A 23,876-nucleotide genomic window follows, 5' to 3' on the forward strand; every position below is an offset into this window, starting at 1 on the left:
CTGCAGCCTCCAATCTTGGGCTCCAGCAATCCTCCTGCCTCAACCTCCCCACCATAATGCCAGCTAAGTTTTCTATTTTTCTTACAATATGGTCTTACTCATGCTCCTGGCCTCAAGAGAGCCTCCTGCCTCAGCCTCCCAAAATGGTGTTTATCATTTTAAAAAATACATTTGTTTTTATAATTTTCAAGTCAATTTTTCTCATGCACATAACATAAGCTGTTCCAAGCAGGACAGATACAGAGAGCGCAACAAAATTTCATGCACAACTATCTGAATGATCGTAGGACAAATGAGGAAGTTCAGGCGAATGGAATGTTTACAAGAAAAGCTTACCCTCCTCATTTTTTGTGTTGATTTGATGACAAATTAAAATGATAAAACAAGTTGCTAATATAAAAGCTTGATAGAAAGCTTTCTTTGTTTTGATCTGGGAAAATGATCTGGTGGTTAACCAATTCTCACTGTTTATTGCTGCTGCAAGTTTACCTTGCAGCATGGGATGGAAAGTGGGTGCTTCAGTCGGCCTTCTAGGAAGGCAGGGCTAACAGCCACCCTGTGAATGAGTGTGCACTGGAAACAACCTAGCAACTCAGCATCAAACTCAAAAGCCACCATGAATATGCACAATACTCATGGGAATCCTCAGCTCTCCACTACAGTTGTAGCGATAATTGAACAATGGAAACATTCGATGAAAATATCAAATATTCAGACCTTTTAAATGTTGTTGAATCTACTTAACATCCACAATACCTAAGGAATCTATGTCTTTGAGGAAAATACTAAAAAGTGTAAATTAATGTTCTATCAATTTGGAAAGAATGTTTGAGAAAGTTAATCTTATAGGGAGTTCCAAAAGAGTCAGATGACGAGCAGATGATGGCTGCCTCAGCATCGCCCTGGGCCACGTTCCGAGTCCATTTACAAGGAAGGAATATTTATGAAGCTTTGTCATGTGAAACCAGCATGGGTGTGGAGCAGGGAGAGGAAACCGGTGAAAGCATAAAAGGGAATGCCCCCACGGCTTATAGAGCTTGTCCTTCCCTCCCGTCAGACATTACCTGGCTCCACATGTGTGTATTGTAGAGCGCAGTCAACATATCTGGACGCAGAATTTCATTACATCCTTGTTTCAGAAGCATCTTGGCACTAGATTTATATTTTCTCTGTCCATGCAAAGAGCAGTGAAGCACAAAAGAGACTTATAAAGACAGAAAAGAACACGGCACTATGTCCCAGTCACCTCTGAGTGAAGAGATGTAGGCCAACACACTTCATGTACTCACATATCTGTGTGGGTGAAGACACCGATTTACACTAGAATGCCAAGCAGAATGACTGCAGTACCTGCAGCTGATGGTCCACAGTCCTTGTGAGTGGGGAATGGTATAGCTAGTCTCACTTACTTTACCACCAAAATTGCCTTTATAGATAAGAAGACAGCTTTGCAATAGAAAAGTACAGTAAGGAGTTGTGTCTTCTTTCCTTCTATTAAGGTTTGTTTGTTTTTGTTTTTGCAACTCAATTTGCAGTTTACAGTCACAGTGTACAAACAGGTTCTCCAGGAGAGAGTAAGGGCAGGAGAACCCGGCTTTTCTTTTCATCTTCACCACAGCTCAAGTGAGCACACAGAGCAGGGACTGGCACACTCAGAGAGCACTGGGGCTCTTTGGGTGGCTAGACAGATACTTTGAAACAGAACAGCCCAATATCATAGGCAGAACCTATGACATCCTTGCAGCAGACAGGACGACATCTCATGAGAAACCGGAGCACATCCTGCCTGGGCCAGCTGGCCAGCCCTGTCACAGTACCTGACTGATCTGGTCGCCTGCGGTCTTAGCCAGCAGATGTCTGGGCTCATCGACCACCAGGTGGTATTTATCTTTCCGCTGCTCATAATCAGCTCTGTATTTTTTCTGCTCAAATATCATATCATATTATAGCAAGAGCACAACTTCAAGGCTACACAAATATCTCAAGAGTAAACACTCCAGAGAGCCAGAAACAAGTCATTTCTAGAAGTGGGCTCCCAAAATGGGCAATAAAAACAGGGGAACAAAGAGGGTGAAGTGAAGGAAGGTCATCCAGAGAAGGCTGGAGTGTGGGCAGATCCGTTTTATACACTGAAATTGGAGTGCATCGCTTCTCGGCCTTTTGGCTAAGATCAAGTGTTTATGCCTAAACACTTTCCATCTTTATATATGATGCCATTAGTGACAATAGGTTTTTCAGCATTTTACAATGCATTTAAAATAAGATACTGAGAAGCTTTACTATCAAAGGCCATAGGAATCCAAAAGCATATCTGATGCTAAAATATTCATAGAAAAATCATAATAGTCTTTTAACGCTAGTTAACATGTTTGTCTATAAAAGGGACCTGGCAATACCTCACAAAATAGAAAACCAGAAACAAAATGTATCAACACTGTCCTCCTAGGAAGCTAGTGACAGTAATTCTTCAGAGTTGTCCAGCCTGGAAATCTACTGAAAATGAACTAGAGCAAATTAAAAAACAACAAAAACAAATTTTAAAAAGTCATACATTTAAATAAATACACCATCAGCTACATTGTCTTGTTTAGGTACATTTTACTAATAGTCTAACAATAGTTTTGAACTTATATAAATCTATGGAAAAATTGAAAATAGAAAAATTAAATACAAGTTTAATTATGAAAGCATCCAAACATTATAAATCTATCTAAATGTACGTAAATTCATAGCTTGCTCATTTCAGCCACCTTGAACTAAATTTTGCTTAAATTACTGCAAAGGTGGTCACAGGAAAGAGCAAGTAGAATAGAAAGAAAACGTTCTGATGCAAATGGATAGCTCTGTGCACCTCCGCGTGTGGGGCAACAATGGCAATGCATCTGAAGCACGGATCACACTGTCCCCTCAGGGGTAACTCTTCTAACCACTGCCATCTGGGGGCTTTAGTAGGGGATCCTAAATTAATCTTGAACTTCTGGGTCTCCCAAATCTATACAATATTACGCAAAGGAAGTTCAGCTGATAGTTGACAAAATCAGTCCCCTCCTTGGTCTCACCCCCATAGGGTTTGCTGCCCTGTGTTAGTGCAGACAGAGGTGCTGGTGGCTGTGGCCCTCACAGCACTCTGCACAGCTGCTGCACACATCTGTTCATGGTTTTGGCAGAACCCACCAGATGGCGACATTATAGATACTTTCCAAATCTTTATTTTGAATGAAGACTTAAAATGACTTTCATTCTTTGTTTTGGGCTTTAATCAAATAACTGTATAGACCTCTTAAAAGAGTTGAATAGGCTTAATTGGATCAGTTCATACGTACCTCATTCATCAACTGAGTTGCATACTTGAAATGCCTATTGATCGGACTGTCGGCGACATACTTGAAATCTGACTTTGTTCTTTCAAATACCTCTTTATACTTATACTAGAGAAAAGAGAATGTGATTACTTGATAGCAGGCTATATCATCTTAAAAAATGAGACATGCTATTTATCTTATCATGTAATTATGATAATTTATTCACAGAGCCAACAAGTATTTACAGAATTTTTTTTTTTTTTTTGAGGCAGAGTCTCACTTTGTCACCCTCAGTAGAGTGCTGTGGCACCACAGCTCACAGCAACCTCCAGCTCTTGGGCTTAGGCGATTCTCTTGCCTCAGCCTCCCGAGTAGCTGGGACTACAGGCACTCACCACAACACCTGGCTCTTTTTTGTTGCAGTTTGGTTGGGGCCGGGTTAGAACCCACCACCCTCAGTATATGGGGCCAGCGCCCTACTCACTGAGCCACAGGTGCCACCCTATTTACAGCATTTACTTTGTTACCCAAGGCAATGAAGGGTATACCTGCTTAGGTGTCTTAAAAGCTAGCCCAAAAATACATACTAGAAAACACTTCCTTGAGTGAATGTCAAATAGATCTATATTCCATATTAGGAAAAATCTAAATCAACTTATTCTTTGTTTCTATATATCATGAATATTATTTTACTTTTAAGGTATTTTCATGTGCACTTTGAGGGCAGTTTTTACTTCATTAGTTTGAGTACTATTTTCCAGTGATTAATCAGATAATCATAATCTTTTAGAGCAGGGGTGTGCCAACTATGACTCATCCGGCCACCACCTGTTTTTAAACAGCAGCATGAGTTAAGAATGATTTTTAAGGGGTTGTAACAAAGAATGATATACACTAGAATGAACATGACCTACAAAATCTAAAATATTTACTACATGCCACTTTTTTTAAAGAAAAAGTTTGCTGACTTCTGTTTTAAAACTCAAGGGAAGTGAATGAGACTTAAGAACATTTTATAAATAGAAAAATGAGGCCATAAAAACCAAGTGATTTGCCTTGTCAACATTGCTTGAGGGTTATTATTTTCCACTTTATATTTGCTACCATATCAGCTCTAACAGGGTAAATTGTCCAGAGACATAAATAGTGAGGGAAATTTAGAAGAGTCATGAGGAGCTGTGTTGAGATGACTGTTCAACAAATCAAATAAATGACTATATTTAATGAGGTTGGTACTAATGAAATCTCCTGGGGAGAGTAAACAAGTCAGTATGCACTCCAACTATAAGGTCTTGAAGCCAGGATAGGATGGAAATAAGAAAGGTTATTTCCTCAGCGCTAATTCCCTCTGTGGGTAAGGTCCATGTGGAATAGCCATTCTCCTTGAGTATAGATACCTTGCTGTAGAGAGTCTTGTTCTTTTCAGCCAAGGTGAGGTCGGGAGTATCATAGGCATAGCAACCAATGCCTCTAAGCCAGGTCAAGTCTTCTTTATATTTTACCTGGGAGAAGAAACACATCATCAAAGAATTTTAAGAACTTATATCCAAACAGCAATAAGTTAGTATCTATAGAAGTGGAGCAAATTTCAGCTCTAACTCATGAAATATATGAAACAATAAAGTATTAAAACGATTATTAAAAATAAGTTTCCAGTAATATTGATTTCTGCCCATTTTATGGTGTCTTATTTTATAGTAAATAAAAATTTTCATCTTGAATACTATTGAAAGCAATTCAAATTTAACAGGCATGCTTTCCTAGAAAATACGGCATTAGTTTGGCAGTTATATTTTCATATAGAGAATTGAAATTTCTTTCTAAATAAGAATCACTATGTGTCTTAATTAATTCATCAAGTTTCTTCAATGTTTCTTCAATGGATCAAAAATAGGTTATTTTCCAGGTGAAGTTTATAACTTCCAGTTATGCAATATATCATATATTGAGAAGAAAAATAGGTTTATATATTTGACTATATTTTTCCCTCTCTAGTTGAAGTTCACTTATTCAATAAATGAGTTTTATAGCTTAAAACACCCATGCACAAGGTCTGACATCTAGCCAAGTGTTATGCGGTGATTGACTTTGTAACTCATATGGAAATATGAAATTTTATGTGAAAAGAGACGACATCCACACTTACATCGCTGACTGAATCAGTGACTGCCCGGTGGTGGAAGTGCTCGGGACGGTCAGGGATGGAACACCAGATTCCCAGCTGGCTCATGTAGTTCTCCTTATATTTTACCTGTCAGAGAAGCACAAAGACAGCTACACGGTCTTACCCAACATTAATGTCAAAGTGTCTACCTCTTTCTGGAGAATTCTGGAAAAGGGAGATTGCCTTAAAAAAAAATTGTAAAGGGTTATAGAGCCCAACAGAAGCAGAAATACTAAGGGACGTACTTTGCTGATGTCGTCTGTGACTCTGCGATGGTAAACAATGTCCAGAGCGTCCTTCACAGTGTGGTATTTCCCTTTGGTCTTTTCGAATGTTTCTTTGTAGCGTAGCTGGAAAGGGGAAAAGCATAATGATTATGAAAACTACCAAGGGAAATAACTGAGCTCTTCTAAACTTGAACTCTCTAGTGTCTTCTCTCTTAGTTTCTCCTATGTATATATATTTAGAAAAAATTTAAAAACTTATTTCAGAACCCAGAACAAAACAAGGACATTGGAAAAAAACTAACAAAGGGCGGCGCCTGTGGCTCCAAGGGGTAGGGCACCTGTCCCATATGCCAGAGTGGCGGGTTCAAACCCAGCCCCAGCCAAAAACCACAAAAAAAAAAAAAAGAAAAAGAAAGACAGAAAAAGAAAAAAACTAATGAAATTCAAAGTATGAAGCTTAGTTACCATAATTTAATAACTAAATAACCAATATCATTTAGTTATAATAATACTGTATCGATCTTGGTTCAGCGGTTATGACAAACTTAAACAATGGTAAAATAAGGTGTTAAAAATAGAGAGAAATGGGCGTGGATCTCCTAGGTGAGGGACACAACTACAACGGGGACCTCACCTAACAAACATTGTAACCTAATTGTTTGTACCCTCATACTAATTTGAAATTAAAAAAAAAAAAAAAAAGACTAGGTGTGGGATATGTCAGAACAGTGTAGTATCTTTGCCTGTAAATTTAAGACTACTTAAAAAGTTTATTTACATGTAAAACCTAAGCCAAAAGCTCATTTGGGGGAAGAAAAACCCAGACATAACCTTGCTGAGCCAAAGACATGGGAAGTGGAGAAAGATTTAGTTTCTAATTCCCTGCATTAAAATGCCTCCTCCACACTAACTAGTTTTAAAAATTTATTTCATTACAATCTTTATCTTTGTAATATTTCAAGAGAAAACAGCTTTGACCCTAACCTCAGACGCATCTCATCTACACAAGACAGGTGCTTCTCTGAGCTGCTTATTTTCAGCTTCTAACAGTTCATTTCTTTTGGGGTAGCTGAGCAAACGCATAATGAAAGATGCCTTTTGTCTGACGTTATAGTTCTGTTCTTTTGATGAATAATTGCATCAGATTGTCTAGATTTGCTTGGGGGTGAGTGGAAAGCCATAGTTGATATACTGAATTTAATGCTGGAGACTCCTTTGTTACAGGAGACTATTTTAAAAATCAGGGTTATCAGAACTGGTATTGATAGATCTCTGGGGATTGGGTTGTACAGTGGGGCAGAATGGGCCCAGGGGCCAGTTTCACTGAGTGACCATTCAAATGAATATTCAACAGTATCCCTGAAGCAATAAAGACGGGGGATGCCAAAAGAAGACTAATAATATTCCAGGGGACAGATTTGAGGGGAGCACATGACTCTCTGAGCTTATATTTTCAGTGCTAACTGGCCATGACCTCTTTATAATTAGTAGCCTCCCTTCTGCTTTGAATGCAAATTTCTTTTCTTTTCTTTTCTTTTTTTTTTTTGAGATAGAGTCTCAATATGTCGCCCTCAGTAGAGTGCCATTACGTCACAGCTCACAGCAACCTCAAACTCTTGGGCTCAAGCGATTCTCTTGCCTCAGCCTCCCAAGTAGCTGGGATTATAGGCGACAGCCACAACACCTGGCTATTTTTTTGTTGCAGTTGTAGCCGGCCTGGGCCACGTTCGAACCAGCCACCCTGGATGTATATGGTGCCGTAACCACTGTACTATAGGTGCTGAGCCGAATGAAAATTTCTTCTAAACTTTCGGAACTGAGATATTGCTCCAGTGTGCCCTAACCCCTCACATTCCTGCATAGGACTCCTAGAGCTACCCTGCTGAGTTGAGGGGGTAATGGAGTTGGCTTGAGCTTTTGGCTCAGTTCAAGTCCCAGTGCGTCCAGTCCTCTAGGGGTTCTGGTCTGGCGACGTGGGTACAGGGAATTCCTGGTTGAGCTCTGCCTGGGGTGGACTCATTTCACATCTCCATTAACAAATAATCTCATACTGTTGAAAGGCAGTGTTATCCTTGGGATTATATGATATGGGGAACGAAAGTCTGTCCCTCCTAATTCTGACTGCTATGTCATGCACCATTCTAGTGATCTTTATTTAGGCCAGTGAGAGAAGAAAGAGGACATTTTCCTTATGTCAACTAAGAGTCCCACAGCATTTTAGAAACATCACACAGGTTATCTTATTTAGTCTTATTTAATTATCATGATTCTCATCCTCACTCTCCACACAAGAAAAAGGCTCAGAAAAATTAAACTATATAGAATCATACAGCAGGCAAGTGATAGTACCAGGATTTGAAACTATGTCTGGTCGACTTCAATATCGTGATTTTATGGATATGTAAATCGGTTGTCAAGCATCCTTAGAAAATGCTACTAAAGAAACACAAGAAAGGGTCCCATTTTTGCCCAGGAGAGAAGTGAGATGAACACACTTCTACCATCTCTGGTACGTTGCCAACTGATATTGTTTGAGCCAGTTTTTTTTCTTTAAAAATTTTTTTGCATTTTTTTCCTGATCAATCATGTGGGCCATGACTTTGAATCATGGTTATGACTCAGATAACATCTTTTTCACAGGTACTTCAACCTCCGCTCTCCCTACCACCCCAAAGACAAAAGGAAGGGCTGCATACATCACTGGCATTCCAGTAAGCTTTCTTGGCTCTGATGAGGATCGGTGTATCTGGAACCGGGGTATACTTGTCCTTCATCTTCTCATATTGGGTCTTGTACTTTTTCTAAGAAATAAAAAGAGAGAGACAAACTGAAGTTTAAGACTTTCATCAGTCCCAATTCACTACCAAGTCACAGATCTAACGAAGGGACACTGTATATACTGCTGCTGAAGAACAGCCTTGCTACTCCACATTTTGACACCTCTGAGCACAATTTATAGTAAGGAGCTCTCAGATCAGAGGTAACAGGAGAGAGTTTTAACAAAGCCTCTCTTCTCTGACCCAGCACCTCACGCTGAGCTCGTGTCTCACCTCACTGACCATGTCCTTCACATCTCTGGCATGCTTCAAGGCTTTGGTCTGGTTTCCAGCGTGATGATGAGGTCTCTCTTTGGTGGCAAGTTCAACATACAGATACTGAATAACAAGAGAATAGGGTGAGATGTTAACAGGGAAGGATGTTCAGTCTTTGATATTCAGTCTTCTTCATTCACTTCTAACTTTTCGATGAGAAGCGTGTTTCTGTTTGTTGTCCTTTTTGTTTGTTTGCTTGTTTGTTTATTTTTTTGTCATAGGTGTTTTTGTTCTTTGTTTGTCTCTGTGACTTGCATTTGAAGCACATGTACAAGCTCCAGTTATGCAGGGTTCCCACCACTCAGTATACGAGATAAAGGATATCAACAGAAGACTCAGGTTTCTGATAGAGCCCTTAACGTAGTTTCCTCTCCATTTTTGCTTAAATGCAAAATGTGGTTTCATAAGATAGATCTTAAGGAAGGATCAAGCCACATTTTTACCACTTAGAGTCCATAGACTACTCATCTGATGATAGAAGTTGTTTAGCCTTAGAAAAGAAGACATGGCATCTCTTGTTAGGGTAAAATGTAACTGTGATTATGTTGTATGATGTCCCAATTTTCTTTTGCTTCTTCTTCCTCCCCCCCACCCCCACCCCGAGACAGGGTCTCACTCTGTTGTCTTGAACTGGTTGCAAGTGATCATCCTAACTCAGCCTCCCAAAGTGCTGGAACCTCAGGTGTGACCGCTGCACCTGGCCAGAAAACTGTTTATTTTATTTTATTTTATTTTGAGACAGAGTCTCACTTTGTCACCCTTGGTAAAGTGCCATGGCATCATAGCTCACAGCAACCTCAAACTCTTGGGGTCAAGCGATTCTCTTGCCTCAGCCTCCCGAGTAGCTGGGACTACTGGTGCCTGCTATGGCTGTCTCACTCTTGCTCAGGCTGGTCTCTAACTCATGAGCTCAGGCAATCCACCTGCCTCGGCCTCCCAGAGTGCTAGGATTACAGGCATGAGTCACAACTGTTTTTTATTAACCAGTACAATGTAAACCTTCCAAATTGTATATGAAATCAGCACGTGGTACCCCCTAAATGCATTAATGTACACATGATCTATCTCTTTATGATTTAATTTAAAAAAAAATGTGGAACGGCAATGAACATGAGGTTACAGCAAGGACAACCAAGTCTGCCCCTGGCCAGGAGAGACCAGGCACACACAGCCACCCTGTAATGCCAGAGAGGCAAGTTTATACACCTTTGTTAGCAAATGAGCTTACCTGACTCTGAAGCTTCTGCCCTCGCTTGGCTCTTAAAGTATCAGGAGTCTCAGGAACAGAAGTGAAAATCGACTTCTGCTTCTTGCCCACAGCTCTGTACACCAGCTAGACATAAAGGGAGAGTCCGCATCGCTTCTGCATTATTGACATGTTATGTTCTCTGCAGATACCTATGGCTTACTCATAGAGAAGGCAGCCCCCCTACGACAATCTTAATTTCTTCCCAATAAACCAATCTTTTTTTTTTATTTACCTTCTGAGCTCTCCTCTTTTTTGTTCCCTTGTAGCCAAACAAGAGATATTCTCTAGCCTGTCCAGAATCCAAGTCTCCTCCTGCTCGATCAATGGTCTCATTCTTAGTTGTCCCTTCTAGACAATTACCACCTTCCCCTCTATACCTTCAGCCTTTCCTTTTTTTCCAGCCCTCTCATCTGCAAACAGACCCAAGTTTCTCCCTTCCTTAAACGTTTTTTAACCTCTAGTTCAGCCGTTCTCAACCTGTGGGTCGCGACCCCTTTGTAACAATGAAAATACATCGCAGCATTAGGAAGGTTGAGAACCACTGCTCTAGCCTAAATCCTCCTTCCTTTCTTTTTCATCCAAGCTGCCTATGTATTTCTTCATTTCCTCTCTTTGGATTCATTTCTCAAGACCATAGTTTAGACCCCAGCCAACCACTGGGGTCCAGTCATTGAGACTACTAAAAAAATCTGATTGCCAAACACAACAAGAACACTTCTCTTTAGCAAACTGATCTGTTCAGAGTTCCATTCCCCCAAACTCCCTTCTCTGGCTTCCATTTCCCCCTTCTTCACTGGGCTCTTCCCCTGCTTCTCCGCATTCCTCCTCGGCCTCCCTCTGTGGTTCTGCCCTCCCCCAAAGACTGCTGTCAGCAGGAGTTGAGTTTCACCCTGTATGTTTTCCTTAGGTGTCCTCATCTGCACCTGGGGCCTCCGCCATCACTTTAAAATTCATGACTTTCAAATCTACATATCCAGTGTTTTACCTGAGCTCTGGACCCAAATTTTCCACAACTTTCTGGATGTTGATGATTTATCATATTCAATGTAGAATTCTTTATATTACCCCCATCTCCAGCCCAAATCTGCTTCCCATCCCATTTTATCTGTATTGCTGACTTCTTGATCTCCCAGTTACCCAGGCTATACACTTGGGTGATCATTGTAGATGCTTCCCCCATTCCCACATTAGGTCATGAATCCTCGCTCCTAACATTGTGGTGTTCCTGAAATGTATTCTTCTATTCCTTTCCCACCACCACTTTCAGACTACCATCTTGTTTATTTCCTACACATCCTTAAGGACTCCTAGATCAACTTCTCAGTTCCATGACTAGCTACTTACTCTACCTGGCTAACCCATCTTTCACAACTCTGAGTGACAGCTTTGTTTAGCATTCTGATCTATCCCACTTAGAAATAATTCATCAACAATTTTTATAAAGCCCAAGATCATTGATATAACTGAAAATTTCCATGAGTCTTGACAACCTGGACCCTCCCATGTTTGTAGCTTCATTTCTCAACTTTCTTCAAAGCCCTTCATGTATAATTTAAACTATTCCCAGTTCCTAGAAGTCATGATGCCATTTTCACATATTATCTTTCCTGCCTAGAATATTCTCTCTTATTTGCTTAGGAAACTTCTAGAATCCAGGCTGTCTCGATTATTCCTGTACAATACTATTTATCACATTGATGTATGTTTCTTCTCCCAGACTGGGGCCCAGAAGCTCAGCTCTACAACCCTGTCATCACCTAGAGTTTAGGCAAAGGGCCTGAAAAATAGTAGTCCACTAGTAAATGTTGAGGGAATTTAATATAATAAGGTAAGCTAGAAAGAATAAATGGATACCAAATAAATTTTTATCACATGTACCCCAGTTGAATAATTATAATGTAAGAAGTAAATATTATATATGTGTATGTCAATTTTTTAAGATCCAAATTATATGCAAGTTAAAGCAAAATGTAATTCATATGTTTGGGGCTTTTATATGTGTGTAGGGGTGTGTTACTATTGAAAGGAAGGAGATAAAATAAATGCAAATTTAATGTTTCTTCCAGGTTAAATTTTAAGTAAAGCAACAAACTCATAGAATTTTATGATAAAAGGAGCCCAAATAATCATCTAATTCAATTCTCTGGTTTAGGAAATGGGGGTACCAAAGTTGTGGATTATATAAGGTCACATAGCTAATCAGAAATAAATCTGGGACTAAAACCCGACTCTCCCTAACCATTTATTTTTATTTTTCCTTTATTTTTTTTTTTTTACTTTTTATTTTTTTTAGAGACAGGATCTCACTACATTGCCAAGGCTTTACTTGAACCCTGAACTCAAGCTATCCTCCCACCTCAGCCTCCTAGTAGTTCCTCCAGTCACCCACTAATGCCCTGCACTCTCCCATGCCATTTCAATAATTTTCTTTATATTATTTTCCCCCTGAACCTAGCTACTCATTGTTTATGCTTTGTGGGACAATGTTCCTGCTTTCTAGTACTACAAATGTATACATGTCAAGAGTCTGCAATTGAAAGTCAACCCCAAAGTCAATAACCTGAATTTCTCTTGGCTATCAAACTTCTTACTAAGTCAGTGTTTCCCAGATTTTCTTGATACTAAAACCCCTAAAGGTCTTATCAAAAATAGATTTTTAGGCCCTATCTCAGCTTTTCTGAACTCCAGGTAGTGGTTTAGGTCAGCATTTGATCAGCCCGGTCATTCCTACAAAGAGGTAGACATGGCAGAAACTACACTCCTGAAAAATACCTATTCTTCTTCCCCAACGCTGATTACAACATGCCCCAAATCCCACTAGGAATTGGGAAGAGGAGAAACTAAAGTTTTAGATAATTCTGAACCCAGAAAGCCAAGAGAAGTAAAGGTATTTCAGAGCTGTCTCTACTCTGAAGCATTGTCCATTACCAAATCAATTTTTTATTAGTTGGTGGCTGAGGAGAGATTTGATACAGTGGTTTTCAACACTGGAATCTGTGTGGAGCACCTAAAAGCTCACAGGTGCCCAAACACAGAGAATCAGAGTCTAGGATGGAACTGGAAGTCAGAGCCCTCTCAGCGGTAGTTTTAAATATTCCACAGGTGACTTTCATACTCAGAGTGAGGAAGAACAACCTCACTGGGATACAAAGGACAGAAGTGTTCCTGAGCGCGAGCACTGGTTTGAAACAACACACGGAAGCTTGCAGGAAAGCAAACGGGTTCAGTGTAGAGTTTGCCAGAGCTGGAGAGTTACCCATCCTCTGACTCTGGCTCACTAGGAACAAGGGAAGCTACATGTCCCCTCCACTGAGAGCAGTTCTGGGTATGCCAGGGCATCTTCAAGTCTAAGGGCATCAAGGTCTTCATCAGTAACTACTCGAGCAATTCAGAATGTCAAGATGGCCTGCAGCCATGTTCAGCTTGATGAAGCCACAATACAGACTGATGGCAGAGGAGAAGGGACAGCCAACCCATGAGAAAACCACTTATACGTGTGGGATGCACTTACCTTTAGTCATTGGCAGACTTAGGCATCTGTCATGGCCAAGACCCTATGGGACCCATATGTAAATAACATGGGGGTTAATCCTCAAAGAACTGATGGTCTAGGTTGAGGATCAGAGCCATTCACAAATAACTGTACTCCACCAGGAGCCTCTGTGCCAGGCAGGCAGAGGGAAATGAAAGCAAGTTTGGGATTTACTGAGCAGGCAGTAGAGCTACTGAAGACGTTGCAAATGGCTCTATCATGATAGATTCCTCAGACCAGGGATTAAAGAGAAAGAAAAATCTTAAATAGGTTCAGTTCAAACTACAACAAGAGAGTAAGATAAAAGGGCTTTCTAATCTACAAAATCACATAAAACCTCTCATCAGCCCTCCTCATAAGAAGGGCACATATCAATATTCTCATCTTACCCAAAGGGAACAAAATAAATAAACTGAGGCCAAGTATTATCCACAGTTAAGGCCAGAGGGGAAATCTCTTACCAGCTGTAGTCACCTGAAAATGATTGCTAGAGGAACCACAGACTTTTTGAACGATTCAGTTCATGCTGGTCTGTTGGATTGACGTGTGGAGACAAGTCAGCCATCCTTACCTCACTCAGGTGTGTCTTCAGTTCCTGCACTTTCCTGTATTCTGGAGTGTCAAGCACCACCATGTATTTGTCTCGCATCTTCCTGGCCTTATCAGTGTACAGGTAATTAGACTTAAACAAAAACAAAGATACAAGTTGATTAATCATTTAAGGAATTGCATGAGACGCTGTCTTTCAAATGGCTGGTGCATGCAAGGACATGGGTCCTTCACGTGTCCCCCGTATCTTCCTAGGCAGAAACAAAAACAATCATCATTTAAGCTCATCACTGTTTATAGCAGGCACAGACCATCCTAAGTAGGCTGTGACCTACTCAAGTGGGTTAATGGTAAATTTCCTTTTAAAAGTGGTTGCAGGCTAAGCTTCTTTCTGCCCTGCCCCTGGAGGCCTGGGATGGAGGCCCTGTGCAGGGGTAACTCTAGGTGGTAAAGGTGCGAACTCACCCAGAGTTTCCGCAGGTGCCGGGAGCGGACCATGTCAGGAGTGTCGTACAGGAAGCAGCCAAACCCTCTCAGGATCCGCAAGTCCTCTTTGTATTTAATCTGTGGGGCAAACACAGAAGCACAGCTGCTCACAAGTGAATGTAAGTCAGGAAGATGAAAGACAGAGCAGTGACACTCCTTAATGAATCCGTCTTCAGTTTTGGTCCAACAAGTCCACCCTGCACTCTCAGTTTACTTCACTCAAGTAAGTCATGGGCTTTTATTCATTTCAGCTTCCAATCCAGAGCTAGGAGAGAACACTGGTATTCATTTGTTACTATCACAGTGATGGGAAAAAAGCAGAGAGAATAGATTGGCTTTTTTGGAAGAGGAAATATACAAGGAAAAGTTTTAAAAATGGAAGCAGGAAATTGCTAAAGGGGGTGGGAGAAGGAGGAGCAAGAGGGAAATACTGAACTTGACCTGGGCCAGATGCTACTCGCTACTCAGGCAGTGAGGAGGTGGAATGACTGGGCGTGGGACGTAGGATGATGGCGGTCACTGAACGACGGAAAATGGTGGCAACTCTTGTCTTTCCTGAGTTGCCTTCCGTTTCTTCAGCTGGAGAACTGTGCAGTCCGTCCTGCTCCTATACTACCCTCACCTCTGAGCTGTCCACTTAGTTCAAAAGTTCTCAGTGGGAAAGGCTGTTTAAGGATCACTGGTGTTTTAAACACTGAAAACAAACCCGCCTCTTGCTGAGACCCCCTCCAGAAAGGCCCCCGAGGTGCTTACATCACTGGTGATGTCTCCCACATAGCGACAGTGGAGCACTTGGGGTGTGTATGGCAGGGAGATCAGGTGGCCCTGCATCTTGAAGAAGTCTGATTTGTAGATCAACTAAAGGAGAAAATACCAAGACGCACACATTGAAGATCAGTGGGTGACGTTCACCCCTGAGCGCCACACCTGCCCCTCCTAGGAGTGTACCCACCTCACTGACAGCCTCTTGTGTCTTCTTGACTTGGCGGATTTCAGGTGTGTCGGGAGTTGTATGAATCTTGTCTTTCAGTTTGTGGTACAATTCCCGATACAGTCTCTACAGTGGAGGGAAAACCATTCAGGGTTTAGTAGAGGGCGATGAGGGCGTCTATTGAGTATACAACAATCAAATATTTTACAGGAAGAACCAGGAGAAAAAATATGAATATAGAAAATGATTGAAATTAGGGGAAACATAAAACTGATATGTATTTCATTTAGGTGAATGGCTCTGAGCACAAAGTCTTCCACTTTCTATCAGATGGTTGCAGAGTGGATCATGCATGCAAAGCAATAGTTAACATAGAAAACGAGGGTCATGAGTCAGACTAAAATGCAACCTTATTAACAATTTTTGAATACAAATGTCAAAATGTTCTCTAGAAGATTTTTGCATCCTAATGTATGGAACCAAGCCTCTGCTGTGGCATTACCCATACACAGAAAAACACTGCCAAGGGACACCAATGTAAAAATGGGAACAAAAAGGACCCTCTTCCTCCTTGCTGATGTGTAAACTCACAGCTGAAGTATAGTATAGTTAATTCTTAATCTGCTTCAAACAAAGCCGTGGCCTTTGAAACTCATTATGTCCCCCAGAGAATGAGCATTCATGGTACCTCACTGGTGACATTGTTGACTCTCCGGACGTGGACAAATGGAACATCTTTGGGGCCAAGCGTATACCCATTTGCCTTGATGTGTTCATAGACCTCTTTGTACTTGAACTGCAAAAATAAAGTCAGAGTGAGCACAGTGGTGGGTAAACGAAGAGCAACACTGCATTTCTCAAATAGAAAAGAGATGCCACCTTCATTTGAACATTGCTCTTTAAGCTTGAAGTATAAGGAGAAGTCATTAACAAAATTTCAATTGTTATTCCTTTGTTAGTCAATTGTTATCATTATGCAATTTTTATTAATAATTTCAATTATTGATCCAAGCCTTGAAAATTATTTGTTGGATAATAAAACCAGGTCCAGAGAGGAATAAAATAACCTTGGCTACGTCAAATCTATTTGTAGGCGGGTATGCAAAATGCAAGAAAAACCTCTATTATTTTTAGTTCCAGTGTGGCTAGGAAATTAGAAATGCAAGGAAGGAACAAGAGAATATATTTAAGACTAATGAATGGCTTTGTGGCCTGATTAAAAAAAAGATGTGTTAGATTATTAAATCCATGACTGTCTGCTTTGGAAGCATATTATTGGGCCACAGTCTACTGGACCCTTTCTGGCCAGCAGGTTTGATGCCCAGGACCCTGAAGAATAGCATTATTCAGGGAAGGGAAGCTTGTTCTTCATCCAATGGCTGGCTGTGACCCGAAGGCCAGAGTCACTGAACTTCTCTATGTGTTGCCCATGGGGTAAATGTAGCAAGTCTCAATCTGGTACTTTTAAAAAGTAGAGAGAAGGGTAGTATCAGAGCCAACACTTGGGCAAGCTGCAGGTAATGAGAGCCTATCTACCCACCAGCTTTCTATGCACAGAGCACAGAGGATGTGTAGTGAAGCTACAGCTAGGCAAGAATTGTCAAAGGAATGCTGTGATGTTGCGTCTTCTGCTGTGAAACACAACAGAAGGAAAGCAGTGCTATCGCTGCACATCAGTAGTGTGTCAGTAGTGTGGGTGCCAAGCTGCATTTCCGATAAGTGGCTTGGGATGGTTCAGGGTGCTTCTGTGCTAAGTACAGTAGTGGAAGTAGAGGGTCATGGTGGGCACGGCCCCCGAGCCAAGGCTCCCACCAATATCCCATCCTAACCCACGGGCTACCCAGGCACTACCAAATTACAGGAGTGGCCAGTTGCACAGCACCCCTGAAAAATGTGCGGTCTCCCCCGCTTCCTCCCACCGTCAGATCATGTCCAACCCAGGGTATCACTGGGGCATTCATCAACACCAGTTTCCTCCCACCTCACCTTCAACCCCCATCTCAATAAGGAGGATACCACTCACATAACTGCTCATGTATCGGGTGTTCTTGGAGTGTTTGAAGTGAGGAGTATCAACTGGAAGCCTGTATCCCTTGGGCAGGAAGCGCAGGCCGGTTTTGTATAGATTCTGCCAGAACGAAGAAGAGCAGGTTCAGTGACACCTAGTGTCAAATGACTGATCGGAGCTCAACAAATCACACACAGCTCGTGTTAAGATCTGGATTAGCTATTTAATCTACTTAGGCTCATTGAATTGGTTTCAGGGAGAAATTAAATAAACGTTAAGAGTCAGATTACTCTTTATGATTTTGGAGAAAGAGAACAGTAAGGGAAATGGTGTATGGAAGGTAATTCCTCTACTTTAGAACATTTGCCCAGTTGACTGCAGGGCATCTAGCAAGAATTTGGGAAACTCAGAGAAGACAGGCAGCCAAGGGCCACCTCTGTTGCTGAGCCGCCCCCCCCCCCTTTTTTTTTTGAGACAGAGCCTCAAACTGTCATCCTCGGTAGAGTGCTGTGGCATCACAGCTCACAGCAACCTCTAACTCCTGGGCTCAAGCGATTCTCCTGCCTCCACCTCCCAAGTAAGCGCCCACCACAACACCCGGCTACTTTTTTTGGTTGCAGCCGGCATTGTTGTTTGGCAGGCCCAGGCTGGATTCGAACCTGCCAGCTCAGGTGTATGTGGCTGGCACCTTAGCCACTTGAGCCACAGGTGCTGAGCCTGTTGACCCCTTCTCAGTGACAATGTTCAAGCCATCACTGGTCCCTGAGACAGTCACAGTTCCTGGGCACATCTCTGTATCACCTTCCTCCCTCCCTCCTTTCCTCCCAAACACAGTGTCTTGACATAGAACTGCACATATTCCTGAGGGAGTTCCCGTCTGTGACCTTAAATACTCTGTCTCTCAGGGGCTACAGAACTAAGGCTTATGTGTGGTATATTCAAAACCAAATTATCTTTGACAATTAAGATGGAAAATAGCAATAAAGATCGAGACCAAAGCAGCACCACTGGCTAACATGAAATAGGGAGATTAAATAGGCGAGTGGCAATACTACTATGACATCGATATATAATCACCTACACATTCATACGGATGGTACAATATAACTATAGTCCAGAAAGTAGAAGGGAAGACCTCTACTACCAGTAGAATACCCCCTGTATGTGGGGAGACCTCACCTAATGTGCATGATGCAATGGTACATTTCAAAACTATTAAGAAAAGAGTATAATAATTGTGATGGACGTGTTGATCGGTGCAATGTAAGCATTTCACGTTGCATATCAAATCAGTACACTGAACCTCATAAATGCATCAACGTACACAGTTATGATTTAATAAAAGCAAAAAACAAAAATAAACTAAATCAATAAAATAAATATGCGAGTGGGATCCAGGTCCTTTCTCTTCTGAATTCCAACAGCAATTTCGAGCTTTATCTTTTATTGTTAGTTGCCATTTATGACTAAATGCCTTGTCTTTGTCATCTTGATTTTAAGCTTTTTGAAAGCAGGGAAGGCATACGGGCCCTCTTCTTTGTAACTTACAAATATTGCTCCACCCCACACTGATTTGTTGTTTGATTATTCCGTAGAAGGCTTTTGCCAGCTGGGAAGGAAGACAGGCTATGTCCTCCCTATTTTTGTTTTTGTTTTTTCAATTTATGTCACTGGAACAGCACTTATGTTTTACAAGGTCAGGTCAAGGGGATGCCCAAGCCAAGGACACCTCCAGAGAGGCTGACAGGTTGGATTTCTGCCGGGCACTCTCAAGTTCTCACTGCTCACCTCACTCTGGAGCTTGTATGCATGAAGGGCCCGGTTCAGATCCACGGTTTTCGTAGTTGGGGCCACTTTGCCTCTGACACTGTGCACGTAGTCATGGTGGTAGACGACCTGGTGCAAGAGAAGCAGAGCGAGGTGACTCCAACCGCAGCATCATTGTTAGAAGCAAAGTGAGTGGAGACCCAAGTCCTTCTTTAAAGAAAAACGAAGGTAGCCTGCTTCCCTTTGCCTGGACCACTCTATCTGATCCCTTCCTGGGTCTTATCCAACATGATCAGAGGCAGGGTGTGGACACCCACGCGGAGAAGTGAGTGGAAAAGACAGCTCAGGCACAAGAAAAGGAAGCGAGGGCATTTTACACTGGGCTTTCCAGAATCACATGTGTCAAGCTTTGAACTCACAGCTGGGACTTTCTCACCAATCTGTGGAGGTGTCGAACAGCAGGGTTGTGCCTGATCCGCCCGCCTGTCAGTTACAGCAGGCGCTTCACATAACTCTCCTGTTTGACACCCCGGGACACTGAGGCCCAGCAGGGTAACAGCTCTTCACAGCCTCACAGATGTGGGACTTCAAGCCACATCTCTAATAAATTCTGAGCCTGCTTGCTTCTTAGTCTACCACACAGTCAGCTTGCATTTATTAGGAGGCCCAGAGAGTGAGAAATAAACTGTTGCTCACCACACAGGGCTACAAACAGCAACTTGGGAGCAGATCACTTACAGTCAGCGAACAGACTGAACAAATCAAATTTTGGAAAATGAAACCAGCATCTTCAGTGCCGTCCAAGGTGCCAACCATGGTTTCCCCATTAGAAAAGGGCTGGCCCCGCACTGTCTATGGTTTGTGTCACTTCTGCTTACGTGTGGTCCCGTCTTTACCACTGTCCACAGTAAGCGCCCGCATGAGCACTTACGTCACTTAGCTGTTTCCCACTTTTGACAGCCTGAACGTAGACTGGTGTGTCAGTGACCAGCTTGTAGTCATTCCTTGTTTTCAGCCCTTGAGCTTTGTACTTGATCTGCCGAGAGGAAGAAAACAAGTGGGTCAGACCAGTCATTACCTTAGAACCTGCTGGTTCCCAGAGAGTTTGGCTGTTTTTAACTCAGGAGATTACATTCATCAGCACTTATCCTACAGATCAAGGTGCATTTGAACTTCAAAATGATCAGTGCAACCAATGTGTATAGTCATATGGGGCTTCTAGAGTCTTCTAGGAATCTTGACAGCTACACTTCCAGGAAAGTTTAAGCTTTATTACGGAAATCATTATCACAATATTTCATTTTCCTGGCAAAATCTTTCTTTATAAATAGATTCTGTCTATAACATCACAAACACATGACTATACACATATGACATTTCCCTATAATGAGAATTGTGTGCTTATTAATATAATCCAAATAGTCCGAAAGGTGGAGAAAGATCCAGAGTCCCTTCTCCATGAGGACCATGGCACAGCTGGACTGCCCTATGAAACAGGAATGCCACAGCGTTCCTGAGAAATGGCTGCTCTGCTTCTGGCACCTTTTTCCAAGCTCAGCCACCATCAACATGCCTTAATCCATAGCTGGTCTGTGAAGGTGTCTCTGTTTTACAAATTCTCCCATTGACTGTAGACCACATAGAGATAGAAATATACTAAAAGCCCAAACAGAACAAGATGACTCACATCATTGCGTAGATCATAAGCGTGTTTGGCATGGAGAATTTCAGGAGTGTCCCAGACAAAGCAACCGATGCCTTTCAGCCAGTTGAGGTCATCCTTGTACACAATCTAGGGGGGTTTTGATAGAGGGGATCAGAAAATAAAATTTGACTGTAATGATAAAAATATAGGCATACTCTAGCCTCGGATAATTTGGTGGTTTTTGAAAAAGGCCTCATGCAAAGAGGGTGAGGGTCCCTTGGAAACATGGGTGGAGTGCCCTGCTTCCAGGGACAGCTGTGAAGCCAAGTCAGACCCAGGGCTGTATGGGAAAGGGTTAGTGAGAAAAGGCTCAGTGAAGAGACAGGTGAGTCTGCAGTCCTTCTGGTGGTTATGTAGGGTGAGGGCCGGCCATAGACTGTGCACTTTACATCACTGATCTGATCCTAGACTGTGGGCTTACATCACTGATCCGGTCCTAGACTGTGGGCTTACATGACTGATCTGATCCTAGACTGTGGGCTTACATCACTGATCCGGTCCTAGACTGTGGGCTTACAATACTGATCCAGTCCTAGACTGTAGGCTTACGTTGCTGATCTTGTCTTAAACTGTGGGCTTACATCACTGATCCAGTCCTAGACTGTGGGCTTACTTCACTGATTCAGTCCTAGACTGTAGGCTTACGTTGCTGATCTTGTCTTGAACTGTGGGCTTACATCACTACTCCGGTCTAAACTGTGGGCTTACATCACTGATCCAGTCCTAAACTGTGGGCTTATATCACTGACCCGGTCCTAGACTGTAGGCTTACATCACTGATCTGGTCCGTGACTTTCCTGACATGACTGTTCATTTTCAAGTCGGGGTGGCAGATCCATTCGTGGAGGTGCAGGCGGTAATCCACCTCACTGACTTTCTTCTGAGTATCCTTGGCAGTAACCATCTCTACCATGTCCGGCACAATGTTGATTTTCATCTTGTTCTTTTCATACACGGATCTATATAGGCGCTGTGAAGTTAAAATTGCATGTTGTTTATACAAGAAACTGTGCCAAGGTATCACGGCAAGACCTGCGAAGTCAGGGGGACCGCCTAACAGCAAGCAGCTGATGGCAGGCTGGGGAGTGGCCTGCCACTTTCTATAGATTAATATCAGGGAAAATAATTTTTAAAAAGCAGCATGGGCTGAAATAATGCCTAGCTTCTTTACATATGAATAACTAATACAATAGGTGTTGTTTAACAGAAAATGTTGTGATTTATAATACGTGTCGATTTTTTTTGTTTCTATTTGAAGAAAGGCCTTTGGAATTATAACCATGTGCCACATACATTTTGATCAATAACAGATCACATATATCATAGGGGACCCATAGGATTATTATTATTGTTTTGTTGTTTGAGATAGAATCTTGTTCTGTTGCCAGCACTGGAGTGCAGTGGCATCATACTTCACAGCCACCTCAAACTACTGGGCTCAAGGGAGCTCAAGTGACCCTCCTGCCTTAGCTGGGATAATAGGTGCATGCCACTATGCCCTGCTAATTTTTAAATTTTTTAAAGAGACAGGGTTTTGCTATGTTGCTCAGGCTGGTCTTGAACTCCTGGCTTCAAACAATCCTCAGGCCTTGGCCTCCTAAAATGCTAGGATTATAGGCATGAGTCACTGAGCCCTACTCCCCATATTATTATTATTATTATTCTTTTATTTTTTGCTTTCAATTTCGGCTGGCTTGTTCACTCTTCTTAGTTTGAAGTTTTTTTTTCTTCTTTTCTTTTTTTTTTTTTTTCTGTTCTTCCTTTAGCGATTCTCTTGCACTTTGTCTCCCAAGTAGCTGGGATTACAGGCACCTGCCACAACGCCCGGCTTTATTTTTGGTAGAGACGGGGTCTTACTCTGGCTCACTGCTGCTCATACTGGTCTCGAACCTCTGAGCTCAGGTAATCCACCCGCCTTGGCCTCCCACAGCGCTGGGACTACAGGCATGAGCCACCACGCCCGGCCTATTATTTTAATACTATATTTTTACTGCACCTTTTCTTTGTTTAGGTATATTTAGATGCACAAACACTTACTAATGTGTTACAACTGCCGGCAGCATTCAGTACAATAAAGGCTGTGCAGGCCTGTAGCCTGGGTGATAGGCTCCACTGTGCAGGTTTGTGTAAGCCCATCCTATGATGTTCCCACAAGGACGAAATTGCTGACTGGCACGTTTCTCAGAATGCACCCTTGTCGTTGAGCGACATGTGACTGTACTCACATCAATGTTGAGCTTGCCAACTCGGAGGCACCGTGCCGTGTTCGGGTCATCTTCGACACTTCTTGGTAAAGTATAAAGAGCTTTGAACTTCTCATATTCTTCCCGATATTTGACCTATAGAGAATAAGTAGAAAGGAAGAAACAGTGAATTTATAGTGTTACGAGAGCACAAGAATACACGAAAAACCTGACTCTGAAATACAGCCAGGTGGGGACCCCACTCCTCTGAGCTCATGTCCTCATCTCTACAGAGAGATTTGGTGCCAGCACCAGCCTCAGGGTTAGGGGGAGGCTACTCAAACCTGGCTGTATCCAAAAATACTTTAAAACTGCAGAGCACTATAAAATTTTAGGTACTGCTTTGAAACTACTATATCAATACTAGTACTTTTACTGTACTACAAGTGACTCATTTTAGAGATTATACAATTTTAAAATAGTCTCTTTTGCAATAACAGCTTTGTTTTTATTACTACTGTAAGTGAAAGATTAAAACTCTGCTTGGGAATCTCTTTGTTTCTAATAACTGAAAAGGGTGATGCTTAAGAGACACAATCCTTGAATTTTTGTTTCTTCTAGGGCTTTACAAACTATAGAACAACCAACTTCTGTGGGAAGACTTTTAGTTCTTAAGCCATG

The 23,876-nt window shown here is 42.0% G+C and overlaps 1 protein-coding gene across 16 annotated transcripts in view; it reads right to left on the bottom strand.

Annotated features, from left to right (window-relative positions):
- Positions 1-23,876, bottom strand: part of NEB (nebulin) — a 256,677-nt gene that overhangs the window by 50,073 nt on the left and 182,728 nt on the right. For 14 of the 16 annotated variants that reach the window (XM_053596348.1, XM_053596360.1, XM_053596358.1 and 11 more), the window contains 19 exons: positions 23,238-23,351; positions 21,785-21,982; positions 20,995-21,099; positions 20,239-20,343; positions 19,329-19,436; positions 17,556-17,660; positions 16,221-16,328; positions 15,554-15,658; positions 15,355-15,459; positions 14,581-14,679; positions 14,138-14,248; positions 10,014-10,118; positions 8,744-8,848; positions 8,390-8,494; positions 5,712-5,816; positions 5,449-5,553; positions 4,700-4,804; positions 3,324-3,428; positions 1,818-1,922 (listed from right to left, as the gene is read on the bottom strand). In XM_053596348.1, coding sequence (XP_053452323.1) covers positions 1,818-1,922; positions 3,324-3,428; positions 4,700-4,804; positions 5,449-5,553; positions 5,712-5,816; positions 8,390-8,494; positions 8,744-8,848; positions 10,014-10,118; positions 14,138-14,248; positions 14,581-14,679; positions 15,355-15,459; positions 15,554-15,658; positions 16,221-16,328; positions 17,556-17,660; positions 19,329-19,436; positions 20,239-20,343; positions 20,995-21,099; positions 21,785-21,982; positions 23,238-23,351 — 2,103 coding nt within the window. Of the gene's footprint in view, positions 1-1,064; positions 1,170-1,817; positions 1,923-3,323; positions 3,429-4,699; positions 4,805-5,448; positions 5,554-5,711; positions 5,817-8,389; positions 8,495-8,743; positions 8,849-10,013; positions 10,119-14,137; positions 14,249-14,580; positions 14,680-15,354; positions 15,460-15,553; positions 15,659-16,220; positions 16,329-17,555; positions 17,661-19,328; positions 19,437-20,238; positions 20,344-20,994; positions 21,100-21,784; positions 21,983-23,237; positions 23,352-23,876 lie in introns of all 16 variants that reach the window. The other 2 variants (XM_053596363.1, XM_053596347.1) reach the window with 2 other exon arrangements.

This window comes from Nycticebus coucang, chromosome 7 (genome assembly GCF_027406575.1).
Source record: "Nycticebus coucang isolate mNycCou1 chromosome 7, mNycCou1.pri, whole genome shotgun sequence".
In the NCBI taxonomy this organism is placed as follows: Eukaryota; Metazoa; Chordata; class Mammalia; order Primates; family Lorisidae; genus Nycticebus; species Nycticebus coucang.